Raw genomic sequence first — 24,963 nt, 5'->3', positions numbered from 1 at the left:
CTAAAGGCAAAAATTGACCAACAGGACCTGCCTGCCCAGGTGAGCTCCTGAGGTGCCCGTCTAGGATCAGGCCCAGAAGGTGAGGAAGGGAACTTAGAGACAGGCATGCTCGGCAAGTCACTTCTGGTCTCCCAGCCCCAAACCTGGGATGAGCCAGTCCAGAGGGCTTCATCCCATAGTCAGACCTCTCAGGCCCAGTCCGCAAAGCTGGTGGGGGCCTGGCCAAGGAACGAAACCGGAAGAGGCACTTGGACCCTGGTTCCCAGAGTGGGAGAAAGGGGTGGGCACCCGGGCAGAGGGAGCCCTGGGGATTGGCAGCGGCTGTGGGCAGGGCCGGAGGGACGGAGGAGGAGTCAACTTGTACGTGTGAAAAACTCTGACGGGGCCCGGGTTTTTCCCTTCCTCCTCCTCTTCCCTCCTCTTCCCCACCTTCCTCCACCCCCTCCTTCCCCTCCCCTTCTCCCTCCTCCTCCTCCTCTAGCTCAGGTTGCAGCTCTTCCCGGGAGCCGCTCACCTTTCCGGAGCAGGGGAGCAGCCCCGAGCCCGGGCAGGGATCCCGGCAGGGCGCAGGGCGCAGAGCGCAGGGCACGGCGCTCAACCCCGCGGCGCCCCTGCCGTCGTGGGCGGGAGCCGGCGCGCCGCGGCCCCCAGGACACGCGCGGTGAGTCCCGCGGGCTTCGCGGGTGGCTCGTCCGGGAAGGGGAGGCCGGTCGGAGGAGGAGGGGGCATCGCGGCGCCGAGTAGACCGAGCGGGCAAAGGTAAGCGGAGCGGTTCTTAAAGGCGCAGTTCTGCTTTTGCCGTGGGGCGAGAGGTTGGAGGCAAATACCGGAGCGACGTAGGGAGATCGCAGAATGCAGATCGCGTGTGTGTTACCCGGTGGGTGATGCCTGGTAATGGGCACTCCCAATTTCCAGGTGCTTAGGAGACAGCGAGCTATTTTTCATTCTCAAATTCACCCCCCACCCTGTCCCCAGTGAGTCTCCATCTGGGACCCACTTTGGCCCCTGGGCTCCCGCCTGAACCGTACAAAGCAAAGTTTTCCTTCCAGTTCTCCTACCAGGCGCTTTCTAAGAGCCCTTCCTTCTGGGAAGGACAAGGGTCAGCAGTCTTGGTGAGGAGAGATCCCTGGGGTGCGGTTCCAGATCGCCACCTTGAAGGGGCTTACAAAAGCTCTGGTGAAATTTCTAGAGCAGCAGGCTTGGGCTGGAGGAGCGGGTTGGGGAGCAGAGACCTGGGGTGAATGTGGGAGGGCTCCCGCGGAAGCCCTGCTGGTCCCAGAGCTGGTGGAGAGCGGGGCGGGCCTCTGGAGATTGCTGCCTCCTCTCTCTGCCCACTGGAGAAGACCAAAGGGGCTGCCTCTGACCTGCCCCACCCCAGCAGCAGCAGACAAGGGGTTAATGCAGTAGTGGAAAGGTGTGTGTTGGAGGGGGGTAGCGCTTGGACTAGGGAGATGTGACTTAAGGACTCTGTTCTTAGTATATGTCAGGGAGACCATTAGGAATCTGAGATGCGGTATGGACTGGAGGCCTCTTTCATCTCCCTGGTTTGGGGGGAGGGGTTTCCCTGGAGTGTCCCCAGGCCTTATGGTGGGAGTCAGGTTGCTGAGACAGTAACTGATTTTCTATGCTGGGGAGGAGGGGTGTCAACACCCTCCTAGGCACCTGTGGCCTCTTTCTAATTCTCTCTGAGCCCCTTCCTGGCAACAGAGGTGGGCGAGTTGTGGTTGTGAGGAGTGGGGGTCAGCTCCCCAGAACCTCCTCCCCTGGCTTCTGCTGTCTTCCCGCCATTCCCCCCACACAGCCTGGACCCTGTGACTCACTGACACCGCAGGCTTGCCCCTCCTGTGTCAGCAGCCTGGGAGTTTCGGCATGTCAGTGTGGCTTTCACCACCCCGCACGGACTTACACCACATTCCTGGACACTGGCCTGAGAGAGCAGAATCTTCGAGGAAGCCTCAACTGTCTGGCTGGCAGCACGCCCTCAGAAATCACCTGCTTTTAGCCTGGCTTGGGGGTGGGGCTGGGGAAGGCCAAGCACCATCCCCCAGGCAACACTGGCCCCGGGTGGAGGTCGGCATCCTAAGGCGCTCTGCAGAGGGTCACCTTGCCACAGCAAAGCTCCTGTCGCAGGGTTATCCTGTCCCAATGCAGCCACCTTGTGTGCAGCTGATGAGCCTGAAGGGCTGACATCCCACTGCCTCTGCTCCCTGGGGGTGTTGGGACCTCACTCACCATTAGGTTCCTAGGACTCTCTCCGCTGGCTGCCCAGGCCCTGCCTGGAGAATAGAGCCTTCATTCTTCCCAAATGTACTGGGGTTTCCAGAAACCAGAACACACTTCAGTAAGTTATATCTGCTCTCTGCATGCTTCAGTGGCTACCATTTATTGAATACCTACCATGTGCTAAGCACCGTAAGTATCATGACAACCTTAAAAAGTACATATTATTGTCCCCACTTTACAGGAGAAGGAGACTGAGACTCAGAGACCAACTTTCCCAAGGTCCCACAGCAGCGAGGCCCAGCCCACCTCGATCTGACCCTAAGCCCCTGCTCTCCGTCCCGGCTCCGTCAGGGGAGATCCTAGCCTATTCTGGGGTTCTCTGGTTCTGCATCCATCCTCAGGAGAATTAAGGAGGGGAGGGTGATCTGAGTAATGAGGCCCTGTGCCAGGCAGAGCCAGACTTCTTGGTGGGTCACAGGGAAAAGGGCACCAGATCTGAGAAACAAGTAGGTTCCTAGTCTTACAGTCTCACGGAATCGCACTGCCTATCTTAGCAGCCTCTCCCTCCGGCCTTTAGGGCTGCATTTGTTCCCCCTACAGACTCAGCTTGGTCCTCTGCCTTCTTGGGCCTTCCTGTGTGTAGAAAAACGGGTCCCACCGTGTAGGGCAGAGCCTGGCTTGGCTCCTCCCAGCTCCAACTGGGGCTCACCTTTTTGAGGCCACCCTGTTCTGGACTTTTGTCAGCAGCACCTCCATCTGTCCTCTCCCGTGATTCCCTTTTTACTTCCTTTACTGGGCTTGAGACCCCAAGGGGAGGGAAAGCCTAGGGTCTTGCTGGAATCCAGCTCTGGCACATACTAGCCCTGGCACATGGCAGATGCTAAATAACCAGCAGCTGTAGGGGTGCTGGTTCTTTGAAAGGGATTTTCCTGGTGATTGCACAGTGCCCTGCTCTGGGGGAGAGAAGGAGGCAGGCTTTCCTCCAACATTAGGCTTGGGCCTTGTCCTGCTCTTCCAGGGTGAGAAGGAGGGCTGCGAGGAAGAGAACCAGGAATCGTGCCCTGGTGGGCTCTGCTCTCTAGTTTCCAGAATGTGAGTGAGGCAGGCACTGGGGACCAGAGAATCCCCACCTCCTGCTCTGAGGGGCCTCAGGCAGCCTCCATCCCCCTGAGTAGAAAGACCGTCTCCCAGTACTTAATTGCAGTCCTTGTTTTGCTCCGCTGTCCGTCAGGGAGTGGCTGGCCTGGCTCCAGACCCACCTGATTAGCTTCACCTCTTTGGGAACGAGTCACATTTCTCTCTCCTGGCCCTGTGTCCCACGGTGACCCCTTCTCTCCCCGACCCTGGAGCCTTCGCCTTCACTCTGCAGGCCTGAGCGGCTGAGTGGGCACTTTCCCATCTCCAGTGGGTGGGAACGGACCAAGGTTAGGCTTATACTGGCCAGTGCAGCTGCATGCATGTGTACACATACACACACACACACGCACGCACGCACAGAACCCAGGGCAGCTCGGGCGGAGGGTCTGGGGCTCAGGGATTGCTACAGGGCTGGTGGCTGGGCCTGGTGGAGCTGGCCAGGGGCACAGCAGCAGATCGGGAAGAGGGAAAGCTAAAGGTGCATCTCAGCCAGCCCTGCTGTCTGAAGGAGAACCTTATGCTCCTGAAATCTCCATGCTTCTGTCTGAGGCAGAGGGAGAGGGAAGAGGGGATACAGATAGTGCGCAGTTTGGCTTTGAACTGGAAGGGGTCTTGAAACTCCCTGACAGCAGGAGTGACTCTGGTGAGACCAAGTGAGGGTACCCTGGTCTGCGAGACACTGGCCAGAACTTCTGAAGGGACAGTGGTGAGATCGTCCTTCCTAGAACTCTTAATAATGGTCCCTGCCATGTGCCACCACCACCCCCCACCCCAGATATTAAGTAAAGTCTCCCCTGGAGACAGAGGGATTGAGTATAGACAAGGTGACCCAACAGTGGCAGATTGACACGTTCATTCATTATTTATATGCTGAGTATGCGTCTCCTGCCACCATGGGTGGGTCAGTTCAACTCCTGCTTGTGTCACTCAGTAATGGTTGCCTTAGGTTGAGTAATTTGCTCATCCAAGTTTCAGTTTCCTCCTTTATGAAACGGGGAGAATAATAGTATTTCCTCACGTGCTTGTGAGGATTCACTTGGGAGAATGTTCATGGCACTCCTAGCTTTGGGCCTGTCCTAATGGCATTATCAATGAGGGTGGTGAATGGAGACAGCGTGCTCCATTTGGCATCTCAGCACCCTGGCATCTGCTCAGTATCTTTTTTTTGAAATGAGAAACCAGGTCTCAGACCCCAAATTGGAAAGGAGACTCTGTTTTTAAATGTTTCTACCTTTCCTCACTCCCTCTCCATTTATCATCTTCTTGATTTCTGTCCTCACACCTCGCTTCTTTAAAGAAGCCTGTCTGTTGCTGCCTTGGGGAGGGTGGGGACCCTCAGGAACCAGGGCATCTTCTCTCCTCTGGTCCCCAGCCACCAGCAAAGGAGACCTTGCTAGGCGATCAGGCTCAGCAGGGGACAAGGCCCGGAAGCAGGTAGGTGGTAGGTCCTTGCCGGCAGACATCGTGTTCGTGATGTAAGCCATGCTGGGGCTCCAGCCCAGCTCTCCCAGCAGGGCACAGGATGAGGCTAGCAGAGGGGCCATAGCCCCTCCCTGCTGCTGGCACTGTGTCCAGCTGGCACCATCTCCCCCACCAGGCTGGGCCGGGCGCCACGTTCTGTGCAATGCCAGACCTGCCATGGCTTCTCCCCTGTGGAAGACGGCCTGTGAGTGGGCTGCCGACTTCCCTGGCAATGGTGCCTGGTGGATGAAATGCCATCTCTGGGCAGGCCCTTGCGGTGCTCCCCCACCATCACTGCTGGCTCTTGGGGTGCAGAAAGGGCATTGCACTCAAAGTCACAAGCCCTCAGTTCTAGTCTCACTTCTGCTCTATCAACCTGTGTGGCCTTGGGCAGGTCACAGAGTCTTCCCTTCTTCACCTGAAAAATGAGGGCACAGACCAGGGGATTTCTAAAGCCCCATCGAGGACTGCTGATTTACAGTTCCAACTTTTGCTAGTCCTGCAAACAATGTGAGCAGTGGCCCTGAGAATCCGGGAGGGACTCAGCCTTCTGCTCCTCCAAACTTGGGAGTACAGGGGCTTCCCCAGCTGAGGCCTGTGCACTTAGTCCTTGCCGCTACTCAGATGTGCAGGGAAACTCTAGACAGCCTCGCCCTTGTCTGAGAGCAGGAGAAAAAGTACCTTCCAAAGAAGTGGATGCTGGCTCCAAACCACCACACAGGCATTGGATGCTCAAGGGCAGGGTTTGGCAAACCAGGGCCCGTGGCCAAGTTCAGCCTAGCACTTGTTTTTGTACGGCCTTGAGCTAACAGTGGTTTTTATGTGTTTTGATGGTTGAAAAAAAGTCAAAAGAAGAGTATTTCATGATACTTGAAAATTATATAAAATTCAAATTTTAGTGTACATAAGTAAAGTCGTCTTAGCAGGCAGACACGCTCACTCGTGTATGCTTTGTCTACGGCTGCGTCTGTGCTATTTTGGCAGAATTGAGAGGTTGTGACAGGGACCATGTGGCCTGCAGAGCCTAACATTTTTGCCATCTGGCCTTTTACAGAAAGAGTTTACTGACCCCTGTTCAAGATAATTGTGGTTCTCCCTAGGCCTTGCTCTAAACAGTTCTGGAATATCAGTATAAAAGTACTTCCATTTCATTTAAAAAGAAGTGTTACTGTTTTCTTATTACATAAGCAGTATATATGTTTGTGATGAAAAAACTAGAAAATGCACATAAGCAAAGGGAAAATGTTCAAGTCACCCATAATCCTGCCACTCAGATGTAACTGCTGTTAGCATTTTGAGTTCTCTCCTTCTGGATTTTTTGCAGTTTCTATTTATATATCCATGCATATGACATGTGTGCATATATATCACACATACAGCTTTTATAGGTTGTATACGTCTGCCCTATTCACTTAAAAGTACATCTCAGTCCAACTATTTGCTATCTCCAAGACTGTCCTAGGCTCAGGGGGGTTATTCTAGTTTCTCAGACTCTCGGGGGACATGCACACGGAGGTTGCAACTCCCAGTGGGCATCTGCACCCGTGCAGCTGAGGCTCGGGGGCTGGGGGAGTCATCAGCATGTGGGTGGTGGTTTCCACCAGGGGAGAGGATGAGGTCACCCCGGAAGAGTGTGTAGATGGGGAAGAGCAAAGGGCCAAAGAGGGAACTCGGGGGGATGCCCACAGACAGGGGGCAGGCAGAGAAGATGAGAACACAAGGCCCTGCGGGGAGAAAGAAGTAGGAGGAGAATGAGGAGGCCAGAGAGGGGAGTACGAGGCAGGGGCCTAGATGGGGCCTGGTGCAGGGCAGCTGCCCGTGAAATGAGTGAGTGACTGGAATAAACCTGTACCTCCCACGAGGGGCTTGGTCTCTGGCCAGGTGGGTGACCCTGACACAGGGGACAGTTAGAGCTTCCCCGAGGAGAAGCTGGAGAGGAGGCAGGGAGGAGTGGGAGGGCCATCTAGGTCAAGGTAACATCCGGACCCACCAGGCCCGGCGGGGAGGGAGGCCAGGCCGAGGGGGAGAGAGGGTGGGCAGGGGAAATCCAGCTGACCAGAGCTGGGAGCCAGTCAGAGGAGCCTGCTGGAGTTGTCATTGGGGGTGACAGTGTGGCTGCTCTCTTAGACTGATCACTCAGATTGGAACGAGGAAAGAGTGGAGAAGGTTGGCCAGGGGTTCCTGTCGGCATGAGGGCCTGGGGCAGTGTGGGCCAGACTGGGGAGTGTAGGGGGTGGGAGTGGAGTATAAATAGGCCTATGATCTTGAGATGCTGGGAAAGCCTCCCTTCCTCCCCTCCTGCCCTCCAGACCATGAGACCGGGAGGTCCCCAGGGATGCCCGGGGCTTACAGGCCCCTTCAGTTCCATTGCTAAAGTTGGGCATGGGGAGAAAACCACAGGGACACTAATAGAGGTCCCATGACAAGCCACTGAGAAAACTGTTGCTTCCATTTGGAGGAGGGAAGGCCCAAGGGTGGGTGAGCCTGATGTTCTTTATTTCTTCTAGTGACTGTATCAGAGATGTTGGATATCATCGTCTGCACTAAAGCAAATGGAGAGGAAACAGACATAAGCTGTCCTTTGGTATTTAAATAGGGCAGAAGGGCTTCCAGACTTTGGGGTTTTGAAAACACTGGACTTTGTAGGTGAGGGACCTTCCTTGAGGGTCTTTAACAGGGGCTGTTAAAAGCAGCTGAGAAGGATCTCCCCTGCCCAGGAGGGTAAGGAGGGCCTTGTCTGGAAGGAGGATGTGTGAGGTGGGAGCCTTGCCTGCACGGGCCCCTGGCTCCCACCTCTGGTCTGGGAAATTCAGATGACTAGGATCAGAGTTGGCAGAGAGCTCCTTGTCCCATCTTCTCACTCAGAAGTCCACAGCCTCTTGATTGTGGACGAGCCTTAGCCAGGTCCCCAAAAAGGGTCAGAAAGAAAATCTCAGTAGATGATCTATGAGCCTCCATTCCCAGAGCCTCAGGTGAGGGGCAGTTTGCTAGTTCTCCTGGCCCTTACCCGCCTTGCCCTTCACCCTGACCTGTCTTCCAGTTCTTTCTCTGAAACCCAAGGGAACTGAAGAAGGAAGATGTCTCAGTGAGTCCAGGGCTGGTTGACTGGACAGCCCAGCTCGCTCCAGAGGGCTTGGAAAGAGGGCAAGGGCGAAGCCAGTCCTGCTTGTGCTCAAGTTCCAACTGTTAAGAGTGGAGCTGGCCAGAGAGGCGGAGAGAAACCTAGAGACAGGTCCCTGGCCTGCCTAAAAGTAGAAGCGAGGGAGCGAGCACTTATTGCACATAGAATGTGCCCTGGAGGTTTGAAGGTGGCCAAGAGTCAATCTTTGTCCTCGAGGGGCCTAATGTTAATATGACAGTATAACATTAAAGAGGAAAGGGGCTTCAACAAGTAATTAAGACACAGTGAATAGATGGTCTAAGCCAGTCGTTTATTCCTTCATTCCACCAGCACTCGCTGAGCTCCTGGTCGATTCCTTACACTATTTAAGGCACTAGAGAAACAGAAATGATTAAGCCCCTATTTTTGTCCTGACAATTCAGTCCAGTTAGGAGTGTATACAGGCTGCTATGGAAGCAACAAGGAGGAAGTATCTAATTTTACCTAGAGGAAGGAGGTGTGGCCTCCTTCCCAGGGGAAGCAACACTGGAGTTGAGTTTTGAAGCAGTTTCAGGAAGGGAAAAATGAGGAAGGGCATCCAGGGCTGAAGTGAACAGCATGTGCAAAGCCGTGGGGTGTGAGTGTGGTTTGCTGGGAACACCAAGGAAACAGGGATCAAAGCACAAGGGCCCAGTCCACTGGGCCCTGGAGTTTGGGTTTTTCCTGAGGGCGCTATTAGCACTGAAGGATTTTAAACAGGGATGATGTCATCAGGAAGCAGCTTAGAAAGTTAAGTCCAGCAGCCTGGGGGCAGTTGGACTGGAGGTGAGGTATTATCCCCATTTAGCAGACAAGGAGACCGAGGCCTGGGGTGTCTTCCCTGCTCAAGTGCTAGGACGTGGTAGAGCTGAGATGTCTTCCATGACACAAAACGTCAGAGAATTTTAAACCCCAGGGCTTGGCAGCATGTGGCCCTCACTGTAGGACATTTGCAGTCAGAGTAGGACACTGAAGGGGTCAGTAGTGCATTTGTCCAGAGCAAGGGCGACCCCGAGCCCCAGACACTTGGCCTCCTGACAGGCATCCTGCAGATTGGCCCGGCTGGTCTCCAGAAGGCCTTCCCTGCCTGCTTCCTGCATTCTGCACAGAGGCTGAGGGAGTCTTCCCCGAGCTCCTTCCCTGTCCAGAGCATCTGTTCACTGAGAGGGTGACTGAGGCCTGGCTGGTCCTCCTTGGTTCTGGCTGCCCCAAAGGCTTCGGGTTCACAGCCTCTCCCATCCCAAGCCAGAGCAGGGGCAGGGAGAGAGGTCAGAGATGAGGGCTCCAGGGTTTTTGCTTCTGCTGAGGTCTGTCGCAGGCCAAGAAAACTACAGCCTCCCACTACGCATGCCGGGAAAGAGGGTGAAGGAAGAGATGGTATCTGCCTTGCTCCCTGCAGGCAGAGTTATCCAGGGAGGAGGGCGTGCCTCCCGTCTCCGTCTCCGCTCATGACATTTGCAAACCCGGTGAGCCTTGGTCTCCAGCTCTTTTGAAGCTTGCCCAAAGGCCCAGAATGGCTGAGTGGCCAAGGAGCCCGAGGGGCAGGGAGAGGGAGGGAGGATCCCGGCTGGTGGTCAACCTTTGAGACTGAGGCTCAGACCCCCTGGGCTTCAGAAAGTGGGCAATGGGAAGTTATATTCTTCAACCCTGTGCCTGGGCCCAGAGAGACTGAGGTCGAAAAGGAAAGAAACAACAACGGGGACGTGGGGCAGCATCTAGCTCGTGCCTGGAACACAGTAGGTGCTCGACATACGTTTGTGAAGCAGACGGATGGGCTGGTGCATGTCAGGCCAGCACCAGGGAAAGGGACTGGAGATTCCCGAGGGAGGGGTGACAGGTGAACAAATGTCTATTACGGTTCTCTGGTTCTGAGTATGCTGTCACGGCGGAGGGGTGCCTGCCGGTCCTGGGGGTCCAGGAAGCTTTCAGAGACCCAAGAGACCTGAACATCACACAGGGGACATTGCTGGAAGCAGAGCCAGAGTGGTGGGGAGAGGGGAGAGGTGAAGCCAGAGAGGAAGGCAGGGCCCATGTCTTGAAGGAAGGACCTTGGTGCAGGCTGGGGGGTGGGGGGGGGGTGTTCAGTAGGAACGCAAGGGGCTGTACCTCAAGGGTTTGCTGAGAAGCAACTCAAAACCCAGCTCCCTGGAGGTTAAGATGGGAAACTAACCCTGTCCTTCCCTCCCCACCAGTCTCTAGTCAGAGCTTCTCTGAGGTGGAAGCTACTTCTCCGAGTCCCTGCATGCTCTGCCAAGCCTCCTTCTCTCCCTCCAGGGTCTCAAGGTCAGGGGCTCCCAGCCCTGGGGCAGGTGTTAGGCCTGGGTCCTGGCAGAGGTTGTCCTGGGGTAAGGGGTGAGAGAAGGAGGCCTGGTCCCCTGCTCGGCTCTGGGCCCGCTCCGTGTGGTCTTGCTGCATTGCATCAGTCCATTCTCATTTTGGTGGAGGGGGCAATAAGTAAGGGGGACCCTGGCTCCTTGGCGTTTCCCTCTCGGTCTAGTAGTTCAGGCCCCCGGATTAGGACTATGTTCCCTGCTTCCTGCCCCTGTTCTGTCCTGGGGTCTTAGGCACCAAAAGGAGGTCTGTGAGGTCTGTGAGGGCACCCCTCAGTGAAGTTTACATGGGGCCTCTTTTCCTGCGAATCTTTACCTTTGAGGAGGTTCTCGAGAGACGAAATGGAGAGAGGAGAGCTAACCTTTACTGGGCCAGCACTGTGTTGTGTGTTATCTCATTCAGTGTCTCCACTCAGATGTCCATGGGACATTGCAAACCACCTGCTCAAAACCCAACTCCTGATCTGCCCACCCAAACCTCCACTCCCTGCATTCCTCATCTCACATGGCCACTCCACCCTTCCAGTTGCCCAGGGCAAAAACCCTGAGTCACTCTTATCTCCTTTCTCACACAGCACACACAATCTGTTATCAGCAAATCCCTTTGACTCCGCCTCCAAAATAATCCAGAATCTACCAACTTCTCACCACCCGCCCTCTACTGTGCCCACCCTGGGCCCAGCCACTGCCCTCTTTCCACTAGATCACTGCAGTGGCCTCCTGACTGGGCACCCTGCTTCTCCCCTTATCCATGTGCAATCCATTCTCAGCACAGTGGCTGGGGCGAGCCATTCAAACCCATGTGTGATCATGTGCCTCCCCTGCTCAAACCCTCCCATATCCCACGAGGCTGCCTGTTCCCCTCTGGTCTCGTCTGCAGCCACGCTAGCTTCTTGGTGTTCCTGAAACACACCACATTCACTTCTGCCTCAGGACCTTTGCACCTGCTTTCTCCAGATTCCACATGACTGGCTCCCTTACCTACTTGGAATCTTTCCACAGATGTCACCCTCTCAGGGAGGCCTTCTTGATCACTTGAAATCACAACACCCCACCTCTCACACCCTGTCCCTCTTTCCTGCTTTATTTTTCCCCATTGCACTTATCACCATCTAACATCCTGTTTATTTTATGTATTTATTTTGTTTATTGTCTGTTACCTCCCCTTCGTTAGCATGCAAGCACCTGGAGGGCAGGGATGAATGTCGGTTTCATTCACCAGTGAACTCTTAGGGCCTAAAACTGTGCCTGGCATATTGTAAGTGTTCAGTAAATAATTATTAAATGAATAAAACCAAGGCTAGGAGAGATCATATAACATAATCAAGATCACACAATCTGTTGGTGGCAGCACCAGAATTTGAACCTGGGTCTGTCAGACTTGTAATTCAGCAGGGGAGTGGAGGAAAGCAGCCCTGGAGGGGAGAAAACCTGGAGGAGAAAACAGCCTTAAAACCTGGGCAACAGGAAGGGGGCAGGGGCGAGAGGGTTCCTGTCAGGAGAAGAAGGGAGCAATGTGGTCACGGTGTTTGTGTTCTTGGCAACAGCCAGGAAATTGCTGCGCGGTTTTGAGCAGTCAGTTCCCCGCCTGGAAGTCTCAGGGTCCTCGTGGGGAAAGGGAGGGCTTGGGACGGACGGTCTGCGTCTTCCCTTTCTAGCCTTCTGGGGTCTCACCCTTTCACACTGGATGCACAGTGGCCTCCGGGCAAGGGCTGGGTGTCCTGCAGGTCTCCTGGCCTGGCTCCCCCTCCCTCCTGCTGTGCCACCCACTTCTCTGGCACCAGCAGGAAGTGCTGGGCCGGCTGGTATGTGCCCAGGGGGAAGTGAGGGGAGGTGGGTCCAGAACTGGATGGACCTACCTGGGCAGGAGGAAGGGGGCAGGTGGGAAGGCTTGGTTGGGGGTCTGCCTGCCTACCCTACCCAGCTCCTGAGGGAGCCTCTGCTTCTCCTGTAGCCCCCCACCCAGGGCCCCGACCAGCCCAGCATCCCTGGACACCCATTGCCTTCTTCCCCTGGCACCAGTTGCACGAGGACAGCCCCAGATGGTTCCTGGCCTGGGGACAAAGGCCACACTGTGCCCGGCCCTGAGCTGGCCTCAGGCTGGGTCACACTGAGCCCTTCTGTCCCCAGTTGGGGGTGAGGGGCAGACAGCACCAAGGTGACAGGGCTCTTTCCTGTCTCCCTTCCCCCTCGACCCCCAAATCTGAGGAGCTGTCTCTCCCAAGGGAAAAGTGACAGAAGGCACCCTGTGTCTTGAGCCAGGGAACAACAGACCATTCACTGCCCAGTCTGCCCTGTCACACCCAAGACCCTGCCGGGTTCAATGCCTGATTGTCCCCAGCAGAGAGAGGCGTCCACTCCCTGCTGTGGTCACCACCCCCAGCCGCCTGTTCCCATCACCATGAGGAAGTCCATCCCTACATCTGCCCTCCATCCCTCCTGCTACAGTGTCAGCCACTTCCTCTTGGTCTCTTCTTGGACGTAGGGGGAGAACAGCAGGTCCCCATCCCTCCTGCATCCCTTGACCCCACATTCTTCCCTAGTTAGCTGCACCCAGTTTTACCCTCCCCCTGGCCATTGTATTAGTGTCCCACCCTCCAGTCCATCCCAAGCGCAAGCTGGTGGCTCCTTACTCCTAACTGAACTGTGGGGAGAGCAGATGTGATTAGCGCTGGTTCTCCTTTGTCTTGCAGAAATTCGGGGGCCTCCCTCCTAGAAGGTTTGTAATGAGCTCGCCTTCCCCCTACGCACAGGCGAGAGCCATGGTGTGAGATTTATGGTGGCTACTGGTGGATTCCTGAGCCGCAAACTCAACCCGCCATCCCATAAATCCCAGACTGCAGGACAGCTTTATGGGGAAACCCTGTTTTTAGAAGGAGGCGTGGCTGGTCCCTGCCAGGCCGAGCGCAGGGCAGAGCTCAGGTCTTCTGGGAGCCAAGCGCCTCCCTCCGTGCTCCCTCCATCACCACCCTGCTCCGCCCCCAGCCCCGCCCCCAGAGTAACTGAGCAAGCCCAGGGCATCAGTAAGTGCAGCACAGATGTGCCCGTTTCCAAAACAGGCATGTCCTTCCCTTCTGTGGGGGGCCCCCCACAGCACTCAGTGAGCCCTCCACCCTCTGCCCCCTCCCCAGCCCTGAGGATTCCCCACCTCGGCACAGTAACTGGGAGATAGGCAATCTGGAACCTGGGCAGGTTGTCATCCCTACCTGGGCTTGAGATACTTCCCCAGTGTGGTTTCATGTCCAAATCATTCAGGATGGTTTTTAAAAATACAGTTTCCCAGGTGCCACCAGAATCTGATTTTTTGGAATTTTTCTTTCTTTCTTTCTTTTTTTTTTTTTAACAATACTCCCTGGTGATTGTGATGTTCAGCTAACTTTGAAAATAATTGATCTATTCACGGGGGGCAGAGCAGGATGAAGGGGTGGCTGCAATGGTTGCTCAGCTCTTCTGTCATGCTTGGAAATCTGAGTCACCAGTAAGAAGTGTCTGGGTCCCCTGGGACTGGAAGCTGCGCACAGAGTGTGAGGCAGGGTGGCTGCCCTCGGAGAGCTTCCTGGCTCTGAGTCCTGCAGGCCGAAGCCATCACACGGGCCACGAAGGAGCCGCTGAAGTTGGTCAGCAGGAATGAGCTTGGGATGGAGCATCAGGAAGGCCTTTAGGGCTTTGCCAAGGAAACTGAAAGAATAATTCTCAGCTATCCTCACCTCAGTCTGGGAGGGCTTCTCAGAGGAGGTGTCACCAGACCCTGAGTTCCTTGAGAAAAGGGACCACCCTCTCCTCACCCCTGTAACCCTTGGGGCTAGCACAATGCTCTGGTAGGTGCCCAACCCATGTTTGTTGAGCTGAACTGAGTGAGATAACAGGACCCACTGACAGATGGGGCTCGGCTGGCAGTACAGATGGACGGCTCTAATCTGAGGGGTACCAGCCTGTGGATAGCCAGCCTGACCCTCCCCTTACTTTGGGTTCTGGGGTACCAGAGGGCCATGACTTAGCTGCATTTGGGAGCAGCCCAGAGCCTCTAGGCCCGGTTTGGGGACCCTCCCAGGCTGGCTGAGGACAGAAGGATGTGATCACTAAGCAAAGCAAACTTGTTACTGACCCATAATCCCTTAAATCAGGAGGATCCAGGAGGGGCCTGGTTGCCTTGGCAACAGGATGCTGGCCAGCGGCAGGACTGAGAGCATCCTCTGGGAATGGGCTGTGCCTGGCATGTGGGCAAAAGCTGGGCAGGGGTACTAGGTGGCCCCTTCCCATCACAGGGCTGGCTCCTGGTGCCTTCTTGACAGGTGTGGGTGGGAGCCCCTGAGGCCTCTTGGGTCAGGCCCTGCTGCAGTTGAGGGAGGTATGGGCAGAGCAGGAAGAAGGGATGGCTGCAGTGGTTGCTTATGAAACCATGGAGGTCAGGGAATATGGGGCAGCCCAACTCTGGGTTTTTGTGGCAGGAAGGAGAAGGGAGGGTTTGTGGGGAGAAGCAGTTTGCACAAGTCTCATTAGGAGGCCAGAGGGGGGGGGGGTGTTCTCCCATTAAGAGGGCAGGAGGAGCCTTCCTGGAGGGGACCCAGAGCCAGGGTTCTGAGCAGAGCACTTGTTCCTCTCCCCCATCGTGTGCAAGGAGGATGCCCGGCCCGCTGGCAGGGCTCTGGAATGGGAGGGTCCTGCCGGGCTCCTGCCTCCCTTTCCTTGGGGCCCCCTCCATTTCCAGCAAACCTCTGTGTTTCCCTGGAGACCTTCAACTGCTTCTGACCTCCCTTATTTTAGCTAGAGAGGAGATGGGGCTGGGCCAGCTCAGACCCACACTTCCCTCCCTCGTCCCTCTCCTCTCTTTCCCTGTCTCCTGGGACACATGACAAGCTAGAGAGGGGACCTTCAGGTGTCGGTGTCAGTGTGAAATGGGGTTTGGAGCAGGTCGTGTTGTAAGGGTGTAGACTGAGCTGATATTCAGCTTATGGCACCTGTAAGGACTCCCTGGCTGTTATCAGATTGCAGCTCCTACACACATGATGAAGAGCTGCTGGCCCAAGAGCCAGACCATTCGGGAGGCTCCCTGCCATCCCAGCCCTTCCTCCAGAACTCTTCAGATCCCCAGCAGCTGGAGGGCTAATGTCTGGCCCAGGAGGGCTTCCTGGTTCTCGTTTGTGCATCTGCCTGGTTGGTAGATGCTGTGACTATCTCCCAGAGGAAGGGCATCCTACAGGGATGGGATTCGGTGGGAAGAAGAGGGTCAGGGCCACCCTCAGGGAGCTTGGAGTCAGTGGAGAAGACACAAGCCCAGCTCCCGGCAAGGAGGACCACAGCACTCCGCCCTCTGAGTCCCGGGTTCAGTGGGAAGACAGAGACCAAGGCCCTGGACTCACATTTGGCGTAGACCCTCGTTCTCACCTGTTCTCAATTCTCCTGTCGCAGGACCCGGAAGCCCGATCCCTGATGATAATGAACAAGATGAAGAACTTCAAGCGCCGTTTCTCCTTGTCAGTACCTCGCACCGAGACCATCGAGGAATCCTTGGCTGAGTTCACCGAGCAGTTCAACCAGCTCCACAACCGGCGGAATGAGGGTGAGGGGTCCGGGGACCCTCCCCAAGCCGCCTCTCCCGCCCCTGACATTCCCCAAAGGCCCCTCCTGCCTTCCTGGCTGTTGTGACAGTGCTATCAGCACTCTGCTTTTGGGGGGTCCTGGCGGCTGGCGGGGAAGGATGGAACTGGGGGAGTGGACTCCCCCTCACCCCCGGGGGCAGAGAGGCAAGGAGGGGAGCTGATGCCTCTCCTTCTCAGATCTGCAGCTCGGTCCTCTTGGTGGAGACCCCCAGCCAGAGTCCAGCACCTTCTCCCCCACAGAGAGCAGAGAGGACCCCAAACAGCCATCGCCCAGCCTGCAGTACCGGAGGCACAACCAGCGCCGCTTCTCCATGGAGGTGCGGGGCTCCTGGCCCTGCCGTGGGGGTGTGGCTGTGCGCATCCGCAAATGTGTGCACGTCAGAGTATTTGCCTTGGAGCCAGGCACCATGGGTTCAAATCCCAGCTCTGCCATTGACTAACTGACCTTGAGCAGGTGACTCAACCTCTGGGCATCGTGAGGATGGAATGAGTTAATATATGCCAAGTGCTTAAAATGTTCCTAGCACGTTGCAACGACTAGACTACTTGACGGTTATTATTATTTTTATTACCATATACATGTGCCCAGGCCTATAAAAACTATGCTTAGAGAATCACAGTGTTTGTAGGAACCTTATTCAATAGAGGGGATCCTGAGGACCAGAGAGGGGAAGGGAGCTCCCCAGGGTCACCCAGCAGTCCCTGGGTGTTCCTGTAGGTGGCGCAGAGCACATCTTGGAAGCAGCCGTGAGCCTGGGTCCCAGCCCAAGGTCTGGCCCTGCTGTGGTTGCTCTGCAGGCTCTGAAATGGGAGGGTCCTGCCGGGCTTCTCATGGGTGGGAAAAGCGAGGGCCCCACCATCCTAGCCTACCAGGGAGCAAGCACTGTGTCCCCATCTCATCCTGGCCACTGTAGGACATCAGCAAGAGGCTCTCTCTACCCATGGATATCCGCCTGCCCCAGGAGTTCCTGCAGAAGCTACAGCTGGAGAACCCAGACCTGCCCAAGCCACTCAGCCGCATGTCTCGCCGTGCTTCCCTGGTGAGTTCCAGAAGGTCAGGGGTCACCAGGGTGGTACACCCTCCTCTCTCCAGCACGGACACCAGGGTCCTGGGGTCCCCCATCCCAGCTTGGGTCTCTGGCGCCACCTGCTGGCCACAGTCGATTCTGACTAGCTCACCATCCATGCCCTGGACGGCTCCCCCTGGGGCTGGCGCTGATCTCCAAGACCCCTGGGCCCCTGAATCTCCACCAGGGTAAGACCAGTGCACCAGCTGGTGTGGGCTTCCCAGTCCTGGCTGCCTATCACATCTGCCTGGTGGCATCTTACAAACACAGACTTCTGGGCCTCACTCCAGATCCTACAGAATGGAACTCTCTGGGTAGGAGGGGGCCCAGGAATCTGTATTGTTAAGGGCTGGGAACCACTGAGCTAGAGGAGCCATGCTGAGGGAGACTGTCAGGGAGGTGGGCTCTGAACCAGACACACTATATGACAGAGAAAAAGACAGTACCTGCCCTCAAGGAGCTTGTACTTTGGGCAAGACAGACAGACAGGTGGTCAAAGTGTGCAGCTATCCCCAGAGCTGCAGCTCTGGGCTCCCCACTCTCAGCTGTCATTGGAGGAAGAAACTCAGGGCTGGGAGATGCTTAAACTCCCTCTCCCAAGGGCTCCTTCCTTTATCACAGGGATAGAGGAGAAGGAGGAAGGTTTGTGGCTGCCCTCCCTCCTGCTAGCCTCAGTGGTTCCCTGTCCGTGGTGGGGATCTCATTCCCTCCTTCCCAGAGGCTGGAGGAGTGGGGGCGGGGGGCTGCTGGAGCCTCCAGCGACAGGGCCCTCTCTCTCTCCCTCTCAGTCAGACATCGGCTTTGGGAAACTGGAAACGTATGTGAAACTGGACAAGCTGGGGGAGGTAAGAGGCTGGGTTTGGTGTCTCGGGGCAGTCGGACAGGATGGTGGAGAGGAGAGACACTGCCTTTCCCTGCCCTCCCTGATCTTCCTCTCACTGCCCTTGTCCTGGAGAGGCATGGCCTTGACCCCCCAGTCCTGGTGCAGCCCCTGGCAGGTGTGGAGGTGAGCACAGGTCCTGGAGGAGGGGTGTGAGAATGCAGCCATCCCTGGGTTCTGGGCAGAATCCGGCCTTTCTTTATTCCCCCCGTCCTCCCTGCAAGTACTTCTTACCTGGGTTCAAATTCCAGCTCCACCATTTACTATCTCCGTGGGCTTGGACAAGTCACATGACCTCTCTCTGCCTCAGTTTCTTCCTCTGTCAAATGGAGATAAAAATTGTTCTACCTCACAGGACTGGGTGAGAATTAAATAAGTTTGTCTGCAGCTCTTAGATGCTGCCTGGCATGGCACATGGTGAACACTCTGTAACTATTTGCAATTACAGTGCCCACTGAGTCAGGCTTTGTGTTAGAGGCTGGTGGGGGCCAGGGGAGGTACAGAAAGGAGGAAGGTGTGGCCTTCCCCCACTGGGAACCCACAGAGTGGACCAACATGTAAATCTCTACATAATATATGGAAGGACAAAACTGGTGTTATAACAGAGAGGTGCCTAGTGCACTGGGGGCTTGGAGGAAGGAGCGATTCATTGTGGCTGAGGAATGCCTGGGGACTATTTCACAGAGGAAGTAGGCTTTGGAGGAAAAATATAATTTCCATAAAGGGAGGTGAAGGGGGGAGGTACTCAGGCTGAAGTCACAGCGCAAGCAAAGGCACAGGGTGGAGGAAGGCATTGGACAGAGGAGGGCCGGCCCTGAACTGTGCCCGGGGCTGCCGGGGTTCTCGTTCCCAGGGCACGTATGCCACAGTCTTTAAAGGGCGCAGCAAACTGACGGAGAACCTAGTGGCCTTGAAGGAGATCCGGCTGGAGCATGAGGAGGGGGCACCCTGCACTGCCATCCGAGAGGGTACAGCATCCTGGGGTCCTGCACCCTCCCAGCGGCTTCTGGGAACATCCTGCCCCGGGCACTGGGGAGGAGGAGTTCATTGTCCTGAGCCCCCGCGGGAGCCCAGGAATGAGGGTCATTGATGAGGTAGGACTCCTGGGGCAGATCCCAGGAAGAGAAGTGTGAGAGCCCCAGACGGACCCGTCTCCCCACAGTGTCCCTGCTGAAGAACCTGAAGCACGCCAACATCGTGACTTTGCACGACCTCATCCACACGGAGCGGTCCCTCACCCTGGTGTTTGAGTACCTGGTGAGTTGGGCTGGGGTGGGTGGCCTCTCAGGGAGGGTCCAGGCCTCTTCTAGAGTCAGGTTCTCCGATGCTTTGGTGGGGAGGGGCTTCCCTGCCTCAGGCTGAGTCTGGCCTCTGGCTGGGGGGGTTTGGCACAGGGTGAGAGTGAGCCAGCTCTGTGTTCCAGGACAGTGACCTGAAGCAGTATCTGGACCACTGTGGCAACCTCATGAGCATGCACAACGTCAAGGTGAGGGCCTCAGTGGTAGGGACCCCCAGCCTCTGGCCCCCCACCCGTCTTGGCATCCACTGAACTAAAGCCCAGCAGGGAACCCCCTCTCACCCCCCCAGGCCCCAGCTGCTGTGCCTGCTTGGATCTTACACATAGGAGGGAGGGAAAGGGCACAGCTGTGTAGTGAGTGCCAGCTGGGCTGCGTGCTGTACCCGCGCACACCTGTGCAGATGCACACCCTCTGCCACCTCTCGCTGTTGGTGTAAACCCTCTGTCTCTGTCTCTGAGCAGCAGCCTTCCCATGTGTCAAATTGCCCAGGAGCTACCTGCCAGAATGCAGGGAGGCTGCCGGGGAAGTGCAGAGGGATGGATGATGTTTCTGGTGCTGTTAAAGCATCGAGCACATGCTCCCCACGTGGGCCGGTTTTCTGCCCAGCTGTGCCTCCCCAGCAGCTCCCTGGTCACAGAGCCTGCCCGGTGCCCTCGCCTGGGCCTGTGATTCCCTGGGGTGGGTGGGGCCCAGGATGGGCCTGCAGGGGGTGCTTGTGCTGACTTCTCTCCCTCCCCAATCCCAGCCGTGGGTCTCCCAGATGGGACACGATCCCACCTGCCGGGACTCACCTTTCTCTTCCGTCTTCCCCCAGATTTTCATGTTCCAGCTGCTTCGGGGCCTCGCTTACTGCCACCGCCGTAAGATCCTGCACCGGGACCTGAAACCCCAGAACCTGCTCATCAACGAGAGGGGAGAGCTGAAGTTGGCCGACTTTGGTAAGGCCTGGGGAAGGCATCCAACCATGCTGGGGTACACAGTCTCCCCGGGATTTGGGTGCAGTGGGGAAGGTCTCGGTGGTCGATCTGGCAGCACCTGTGGGTGCATCTGTCCTAGGACTGGCCCGGGCCAAGTCAGTGCCCACAAAGACCTACTCCAACGAGGTGGTGACCCTGTGGTACAGGCCCCCCGAAGTGCTGCTGGGGTCCACGGAGTACTCCACCCCCATCGACATGTGGTGAGTGAGCCCGGTAGGGACCGTGGGGGTGGGGGTGGGACTGTCCACACCCCCACATGCCCTTTCACCTCCCCCTGAGCTTGTGAGAAGAACCACCTCCTCCTCTGACTAAAAACCATATGGTGTCCTGCTGAACTGGATGTTTAAAAGTTGACATGGATTGGGGTTTCCGTGACCCTAGGTAAACCTCCAGGGCTGTGCTTCTTGAATGTTCCCTCAGGGGTATGAGTGGGGGTGAGGGTGTCACCAGTGGGTTTAGGAGGCCCCACAGTATATATGAGCGTCAGTTCTACTGAAAGGTTTGGAAGGGATACACTATTTTTATGTTAAAATTAACATGCATGCAAGTTGGTGTAGAATGAAAAATCAGCCCAATGTTAAAGGTGGAACACAGGTTTCTAATGAAGAGCCACTGTGCCTGATGCCCCAAGGATCCCTAGAAGAACAGATTTACGTACAGTGCTTTTTTTTTGGCGGGGGGAGGCGGGTAACCCAGACAACACTGCTTAAACTGCCACATTGGTGCCGGCTGTGCAGACCCAAATCTGAGAGTGAAAGGGGAGAGGTCAGAGCTTCCTAGGGTCTAGGGGAGCCCCTATACAGGCTGGGGGTGGGGGCTGTGCTCTGCTTGGAGCCTTCACTGCCCTCGGCCACCTCTCCCCCCACCCCGCCCCCAGCCACCTGTAGTCGGGCATCATTTGTACCCTGGTGGTGCAGCCCCAGGAAGGGCGGGCGCAAGGAGCCACAGTCTGATGCTGCCACTGCCCATTGCTCCTCGCAGGGGTGTGGGCTGCATCCACTACGAGATGGCCACAGGGAGGCCCCTCTTCCCCGGCTCCACGGTCAAGGAGGAGCTGCACCTCATCTTCCGCCTCCTCGGTCAGTCTCCTGCCGTTCCTTTACTCCACCACCAGGGGGTGCCAGACCTCTGTCCAGCCCAGGCACATACAGGGACAGGCAAGAGTGGCTCTGGCCAACTCGAAATAGGGCAGGGACCCCTGTATCCTTGGCCATTCTCTGTTCTCGCCTCCCACATTGCACCCCCTCCAAGTAGGCCAGGGCTCTGACCCATCACCCATACCCTTCCCACCCCCTCTCGTCTCCCCAGGGACCCCTACAGAAGACACGTGGCCAGGTGTGATGGCCATCTCCGAGTTCCGAGCCTACAACTTCCCCCGGTACCTCCCCCAGCCGCTCATCAGCCACGCTCCCAGGTAGCCTCTGCTTCCCCACGCTGCCCCTCGACTCCTGGCCCTGGCTCTTCCTTTTGGGTGGGGTGACACACCCATCCTCCCCAGCCCTACACAGGCAAGGCCTGTCAGCTCCTTCCTCTTGCAGGTTGGATAGTGAAGGCATCAACCTCCTCAGCAGCCTCCTCCTGGTGAGTATCCCCACCCATGGGGCCTAGGGAGGGGCAGCTGAATCCCCCAGATCCCTCCCTGGGCCCTAAGCCCCAACTCCTGTGGCTCTCATGCCCCTACGTCTTTGTACCATCTCCCCTACTCTCCCACCAGTAAAGCCCGAGACAGTGCTGGCCTCCATACACAGACTTCAGAATCAGCTCACTCTGAACTCAAACCCCAGTTCAAACCTATTTACTAGCTGTGTAGCTTTGGGGAGGTACATAACTTCCACATCTTGGTTTCCTCAACTATACAAGGAATTAATAATGCACATTTTATCAGATGGTCATGAGGATAAATTGAGATTATGGAACACATTTAGTATGGTTCCTGTCTTGAAGTAAACATGTGATAAAGAGCAGTTGTTAGTGTTAGCTATTATATATTAATAGTATTGAAATTATGTCATCATCACGGCCACTTTCACATCTGAATTTTCATCCCAAGAGCAGATCCCTCTCCTGAAATCCCATTTCTGGTTCTCTCCTAAGAGCTGGAGACCTGGGAGCCCAGGCCCTGAGACTGCCTGGTCATAGGTTGGAGGTGGGGGGCTAGTGGCTGACCCCAGGGGCTTCTCAGATTAACTCAGGATCCTCCCATCTTGGTGATCTATTTAGCATGGGGGTAGCACTGTCCAGAGGGGCCCCCACAGTTCTCCCAACCAGGGCCCAGCAGCCCACCCTGTGTCTTTCAGTACGAATCCAAGAGCCGAGTGTCAGCAGAGGCAGCCCTGAGCCACCCTTACTTTCGATCTCTGGGAGAGCATGTGTACCAGCTGGAAGACAGTAAGTGAGCCAGGGAGGCCAGGGAGGAAGGGGCAGGTATGGGCAAGAGAGCTAGAAAAGACACCAGAAGCAGCCTCAGCATCCCCTCCTCAGGTTTGCATTTATGAACCAGGAGGCTGGACTCTGGACCTAAGACACTGGCCTGAAAGGCCCAGAAAGGTCCCCCTGGGCCAGTCCTACCTGAAAACATTGCTCCCAGCTCGGTGTATGCAGTGGGTGTGGGGGCAGCAGGCTTCCAGAGCAGGGCCGGCCCCACCCAGCTTATTCCTCTCCTTACCGTAGCTGCCTCCATCTTCTCCCTGAAGGAGATCCAGCTGCAGAAGGACCCGGGCTACCGGGGCTTGGCCTTTCAGCAGCCAGGTAGGGGCTTGACCCTGCCCTCCTCCCCATTCCCTCCCCTTATCAGGCTACTCCTCCTGGGGTTCCAGGGGGCCTGGCACTCTCAAGGGGCCCAGCAGCCCCCTCCCATGAAGGGGAATCAGCACAGTCTTCCCCACGCTGGCCTCCCTCCAGGGGTTCCCATGGGGAGCAAGGAAGCACTGCTTTCCCTTTCCCTGGCAGGCTACTTCCTTCCCTCCCCCCTCAGCTCCCACTCCAGACAGAACCTGTATCTGACAGTAGCCCGACAAGGCTCGTGTTCCTTCTGGTGCATTCTCTCCCTGCAAACCTGGAGCCCTCTAAATAGACTCCATGCGGGGAGAACTGTACTTTGTTTCTAGAACAGCAGATTGCCCGTGGCAAGTGTTTTCTATGTTTCTCTGTTTCCTATCTTTGAAACACCCTTTCAAAGTGGGTACTGTCAAAGTTCCGCATTTCAGACAATGAAACTGAGGTTCTGTGAAGTTAAGTCACAATTTCACACAGTTAAGTTGCAGAGAGGGGATTTGAACCCAGGACCGACTGGCTTCAGCCCTTGCTCACAGCCTTCAGCCCAGCTTCCTCCTGGAAGTCCCACCTCTTCCCCTGCTGTTCTCCAGGTCGAGGGAAAAACCGGCGGCAGAGCATCTTCTGAGCCGTGGCCCACCGTGCTCCGGCTGTGGGCTGAGGTCATGCCAAGGAAACCGCGGGTAGGAAGGGCCTGCGCTGCCCTCCGAGGACTGAGGAACGCGTCCAGAAGACAGCTGGTAGCCTTGCTGGCTGTGGCCGTTTCCTCTCCCCGCTTCCCACATACCTCCCCGCTGGCCTTCGCCCGGGTGTCAACTCCTCCATCATCTGCGCTGGGGCGGGGCACGCGCTGCTTCCCAGGAAAGGCTCTCAGGCCGTTCCCCACCTTGAAGTGCTTGGGCGCCAGCACGGGACCTGCACAGACAGGAGAGCCCAGGTGCCAGGCTGAGTGCCGTGCCCCGGACGTGGGCACCACCCTCACGGCTCTGCCTGCCTCAGTGGTTTGGCACAGCCCCCTTCCAGCTCCTTGGAGCCCACCCAGCTTTCACCTTCTTCCTCTCAGAGAGCAGGAAAGGACCCGGCACCTCCTCTGGGATCCTGGAATGCTGGCTGCCCACACCTGTGCCAAAGCCCACCCCTCACCTGAGGGGCCCATTTCCCTGGAGCCACAGAAGGAATAGTAGCCCATCCCTTCTTGCCATCCCTGCCCTGCACCCCCTGGCCCTCTCCTCACCCTGGGTCCCATGTGCCTGCAGGCTTGAATGGGATGCTGACAGATGCCCTACTAGGCCTAGAGGAGCCTGGTACTGCCAGCTGCACTCCGGCTATCCTCCGCCAGCCCCCGTACCATTTCACCAGTCGGAATGGAATTGCCTTAAAATGGCAGGTGGTAGAGGGCTTGCTGCCCTTGGAGCTGTGGCCCAAGCTCCTCCCTGTGCACCCCTCCCCGAGAGTGGCTCCCACTTATCACCCCTGAGCTCTGATAAGCTCCCAGATCAGGGGACTGGGGACGGCACCCAGATAGGCAGGGCCACCCTGATAGCCGTGCCAGGCTGGCCTTGGTTCCTCAGGGCCAGCACAGCCTCCCCTGTCCCCTCCTAACCAGGTGGACCCTGTCCTGGCTGTACCTGATCCTGACACAGCCTCCCCCGGCCCCCACCCTCCCCAGAGGAGTAATCACAGGCCTGCGTGTAAATGCCTCAGTCTGGGGCGGAGGAAGGCAGGCTCTGATCCCCAGAGTTCTGCCCCAGGAGGCTGGAAGTCTGATGGGCTATGGCTCCTCAAAAAATCACCCCCTCAGCACCCCCTGCCCAGCCTGGTGGTCTCAGAGCTCCCTGCCCGCCCCTCTACTTCCCTCCCTGGAGGAAAGCCTCCCCACACTCCTCCACTGTACTGCGAATGTCCTATGACTCGGCACAAAGACAGATAATATATTTAATTCATGTTGTACAGAGAGGAGCGAGCAGTCTCATGCAGAAAAGCTGATTTTGACAGATTGATGCCAAAGACCCAAGGCCCTTCTGCAGGCCTACAGAATGTGGGTGGGGCTAGCTTATATATAAAGTGAAGAGAGACTTG

General features: G+C 56.6%; 1 protein-coding gene across 3 annotated transcripts; it reads left to right on the top strand.

Annotated features, from left to right (window-relative positions):
• The first annotated feature begins 394 nt into the window (after window positions 1-394).
• CDK18 (cyclin dependent kinase 18) lies at window positions 395-24,963 on the top strand. 3 transcript variants are annotated; one of them, XM_037824905.1, is made up of 16 exons: window positions 395-661; window positions 15,700-15,850; window positions 16,068-16,207; window positions 16,805-16,930; window positions 17,746-17,802; window positions 18,691-18,805; window positions 19,000-19,094; window positions 19,261-19,323; window positions 19,950-20,073; window positions 20,192-20,312; window positions 21,094-21,191; window positions 21,421-21,526; window positions 21,651-21,693; window positions 22,410-22,500; window positions 22,806-22,860; window positions 23,478-24,963. In XM_037824905.1, exons 2-16 carry the CDS (start codon window positions 15,721-15,723, stop codon window positions 23,569-23,571), a joined length of 1,458 nt encoding a protein of 485 aa, XP_037680833.1. In that variant the 5' UTR covers window positions 395-661; window positions 15,700-15,720; the 3' UTR covers window positions 23,572-24,963. The 3 variants fall into 3 exon arrangements, with proteins under 3 accessions (XP_037680833.1, XP_037680835.1, XP_037680834.1); XM_037824907.1 differs by having other exon boundaries at window positions 396-661; window positions 22,783-22,860; XM_037824906.1 differs by lacking the exon at window positions 395-661 and adding an exon at window positions 736-759.

This window comes from Choloepus didactylus, chromosome 2 (genome assembly GCF_015220235.1).
Source record: "Choloepus didactylus isolate mChoDid1 chromosome 2, mChoDid1.pri, whole genome shotgun sequence".
NCBI lineage: Eukaryota > Metazoa > Chordata > Mammalia > Pilosa > Megalonychidae > Choloepus > Choloepus didactylus.
This window is presented reverse-complemented; position numbering and strand designations above follow the sequence as displayed.

Coding starts and splice junctions, on each gene's coding strand:
- CDK18 (XM_037824905.1), top strand. CDS start 15,721: ATGATAATGAACAAGATGAAGAACTTCAAGCGCCGTTTCTCCTTGTCA. Junction 17,803..18,690: donor AACTGGACAAGCTGGGGGAG/GTAAGAGGCTGG, acceptor TCTCGTTCCCAG/GGCACGTATGCCACAGTCTT. Junction 20,074..20,191: donor GCTGAAGTTGGCCGACTTTG/GTAAGGCCTGGG, acceptor CATCTGTCCTAG/GACTGGCCCGGGCCAAGTCA.